This window comes from Salmo trutta, chromosome 38 (genome assembly GCF_901001165.1).
Source record: "Salmo trutta chromosome 38, fSalTru1.1, whole genome shotgun sequence".
Classification (NCBI taxonomy): Eukaryota; Metazoa; Chordata; class Actinopteri; order Salmoniformes; family Salmonidae; genus Salmo; species Salmo trutta.
In genome coordinates, this window is record NC_042994.1 from 29,022,675 (window position 1) to 29,025,629 (window position 2,955).

Consider the following 2,955-nt stretch of genomic DNA (forward strand, 5'->3'; position numbering starts at 1 on the left):
GAAACGCGGTCCTAAGCTGACGCGTTCTAGAACAGTAGACCATTACTAGGCGCGTGGTTTGCATGGAGATGTCTGCTTTATACCTCGCTTTGCTGCTGTTATCGGGTAAGTGTTCTGTTCTCTGTCACTTTCACAAAAGTAGTTGTACACAATTGTATCTAAACAGCAGCATTGATGTCAAATTGTATTGCGTGGTTATTTTCAGAAAAGCAAAAAAGCTGTGCGTAAATTGGAGTAGGTGCACACATGCCCAACGGGCTGAAGGCTATAGGCTGTCAATAAAAGGGATTTTCATCCTTTTCGACACAAACCAGTTTTATGTATGTATTTGTCATACAGGTGAATCCCACAGTGGTGTTCCTGCATTGTACAGCAGACTGTTGTCTGGTCTATATAGGACAGCCTACAGAGCAGGGGAAAGTTGACGTGTGCGTGTTAGAATCCTACAGCAATATGAGAACATTTCTCAACATTTTTTTTAGTTTGTTGTACACTGTAGCCTGTGTGTGTTTGTCTCTCTGCAAGTATACACACACTCACAGCGGTTATAGTTAATACATCAACCGTTTATTTAACAATACCTATTACAATCTAAATTTAGAGCATGTTATCGACGGGATAACCAGATCTTATGAAGGGACTGAGTTAGCGACAACACCGACCGTCACCTCACCGCTACCAGAGCGGTGGCGGCGGCGAGACAAGCGGGGCTTGTTGGACTTGGCGGGCGTCGTTAAATGCAGCACTGGGAGGTCGGCGGTGGCTTACATCATGTATGGATGTTACTGCGGGCTGGGAGGCCAGGGATGGCCCCGAGACAAGGCTGACTGGTGAGTACCATCACACACACAGCTACTACTGGACAAGGACTGGTTGGCCCTGGTCCAAAGTCTCCTAGGTCTCAGCACTTAGCCCTGGTGTAAATACAGCTGTGGCTTGGCACAGACCCTGTTGGCACCAACTCTGATTTCTAAATCCATCCACAGACCATGAATATCTACAAACAGTCATTTCATCCTGTAATGTGGTGTCTGTCTGCCAGGGCCGGTTCCATGAACATCCACAAACAGTCATTTCATGCTGTAATGTGGTGTCTGTCTGCCAGGGCCGGTTCCATGAACATCCACAAACAGTCATTTCATCCTGTAATGTGGTGTCTGTCTGCCAGGGCCGGTTCCAGGCATAAGCAACATAAGTGGTGGCTTTTGGCCCCACCCAAAAAAATACATGTATTTGTATTTTATTTTAGGAGCTCAGTCGGTGTCTCAACTTCTTGTTGAGAGTTAGAATAGGTGTACAGTTTGAGATTTTGTGGTGCATCAGCAGGTTTTCTATTGTTTTGTCAGTCACTGACAGACACTCAATAGCCGATGTCAGCTAACAATTTTCAGATTGGTAAATTAGTCTAGCCAGTAATCTAAACTTGTAGGAATCATGGCCAAATACCGGCTGGGCATTCAGGGCACGTGCCCAGGGGGCCTAACCTCCAGTGGGCCCCAATTGATTTTGTTAGTCACACTCACAGATATCATTAAAGGTGCAATATGTAGAAATCGCTCAGCCATTTTCTGGTTGCTAAAATTCTAATAGTTTGCCTAATAGTTTACCAAATCTCGGGTTAGGACCCCCAAAAGGCTAGATCCGGCCCTGCTGTCTCCTATCCCATGGCCAACAGCTAGTTTCTCAGACCCTCCATTTTGAGCTTGGAAAAATATGCTGAATTCTGCTTTGTTGATGAGCTACTACATAGTCCGAGGCTGAAGAGAACACAACCCAAAGCCATTGTCCTCACATAATGGATTGTATAACAGACTGGATTTACATAATTTCTCCAATTACTCAAAGTGCTTTATACATTGTACCAGAGTTAACTCCCATCAACAACATGATTTTGTTGTTTTCTGTCCACAAGGTGCTGTCACAAGCATGACTGTTGCTATGGGAAGGCTGAGGATCTGGGTTGTCAGACCAAGACAGACAAGTACCAGTGGACCTGTGAGAACAAGATGTCAAACTGCGGTATGAACTACACATCCCATAATGCAACACTGTATTTCTGTTCTCCTAAGCACTCTGGGATAGTGGTTCATCATTATGCCTAACCTTAAATGAAAATCACATTTATGATATAGCCAATATTGACTTTGTGGTTGCGGTAACTAGTAACAACTGTGGATACAAGCTGTATTTCCAGGTCTGAAGACAAGGGGCAATTTTCCATCGATAATGTGAAAAAGTACAGTTCTATTGTATTCTATTTAGTCCTATTGCATTCTAAGAGTTCTAAATTCCACCCTGTCTGTTCTGTCCGGTGGTTCTAGAGTCTCTCAAGGACAGGTGTGACAAGATTCTGTGCAGGTGTGACCGGGAGGCGGCCAGGTGTCTGAGGAGAGCTCCCTTCATCCCTAAATACTCTGTCTGGCCTGACTTCCTGTGTGGATACGAACAGCCCACCTGTCCCCGTCACTGATGCTGTTACACAGTGTGTGTGTGAGAGAGAGAGACTAGTGGTTTGTCCTGGCTAGTGGTGTGTGTATAATAAAGACCTACAGTACTTGACTGTACCCACTGCCCATGTGATTCATGGGTCTGATTAACAGTCTGATTATATCACCATGACAGACCTGGTGGGGGTGTACCAGTAAGTCCATGACTGAGGACTCAAACAGCAGCTCTATAAACAGGTTGTAGACTGACATTTTCAATGTACAAAGAAAACAGTAAGGACATTATTCTAATGGCGTGTGTGTGTTAGAATCCCACAGCAATATGACGGCATTGCTCCAAAACAAAGCCATCAGATTGTTGGCGTGTGCATGTTAGAATCTAATGGCGTGATTTCATCTGTAGGCCTAAAAGGAAAATACATTCTCTCATTTCATCTGTAGGACAAATCTTTGGAACAAACACAAAGTTTCATCACAAAAAAAAAGAAAAGTATTTTATTAATTTGTT

The 2,955-nt window shown here is 44.1% G+C and overlaps 1 protein-coding gene across 1 annotated transcript; it reads left to right on the forward strand.

The window, feature by feature from the left end:
* Positions 1-2,573, forward strand: LOC115178659 (phospholipase A2-like). The gene is made up of 4 exons (XM_029739916.1): positions 1-105; positions 602-830; positions 1,913-2,019; positions 2,322-2,573. The coding sequence occupies exons 1-4, from the start codon at positions 63-65 to the stop codon at positions 2,468-2,470; spliced, it is 528 nt and encodes a 175-aa protein (XP_029595776.1). The 5' UTR covers positions 1-62; the 3' UTR covers positions 2,471-2,573.
* The last annotated feature ends 382 nt before the right edge of the window (positions 2,574-2,955 follow it).

Excerpts from the sequence above, each read along its gene's own strand:
- LOC115178659 (XM_029739916.1), top strand. The coding sequence starts at position 63 with ATGGAGATGTCTGCTTTATACCTCGCTTTGCTGCTGTTATCGG. Across the intron at positions 106-601 it reads CGCTTTGCTGCTGTTATCGG|AGCATGTTATCGACGGGATA; the intron begins GTAAGTGTTCTG and ends ATCTAAATTTAG. Across the intron at positions 831-1,912 it reads CCCCGAGACAAGGCTGACTG|GTGCTGTCACAAGCATGACT; the intron begins GTGAGTACCATC and ends TCTGTCCACAAG.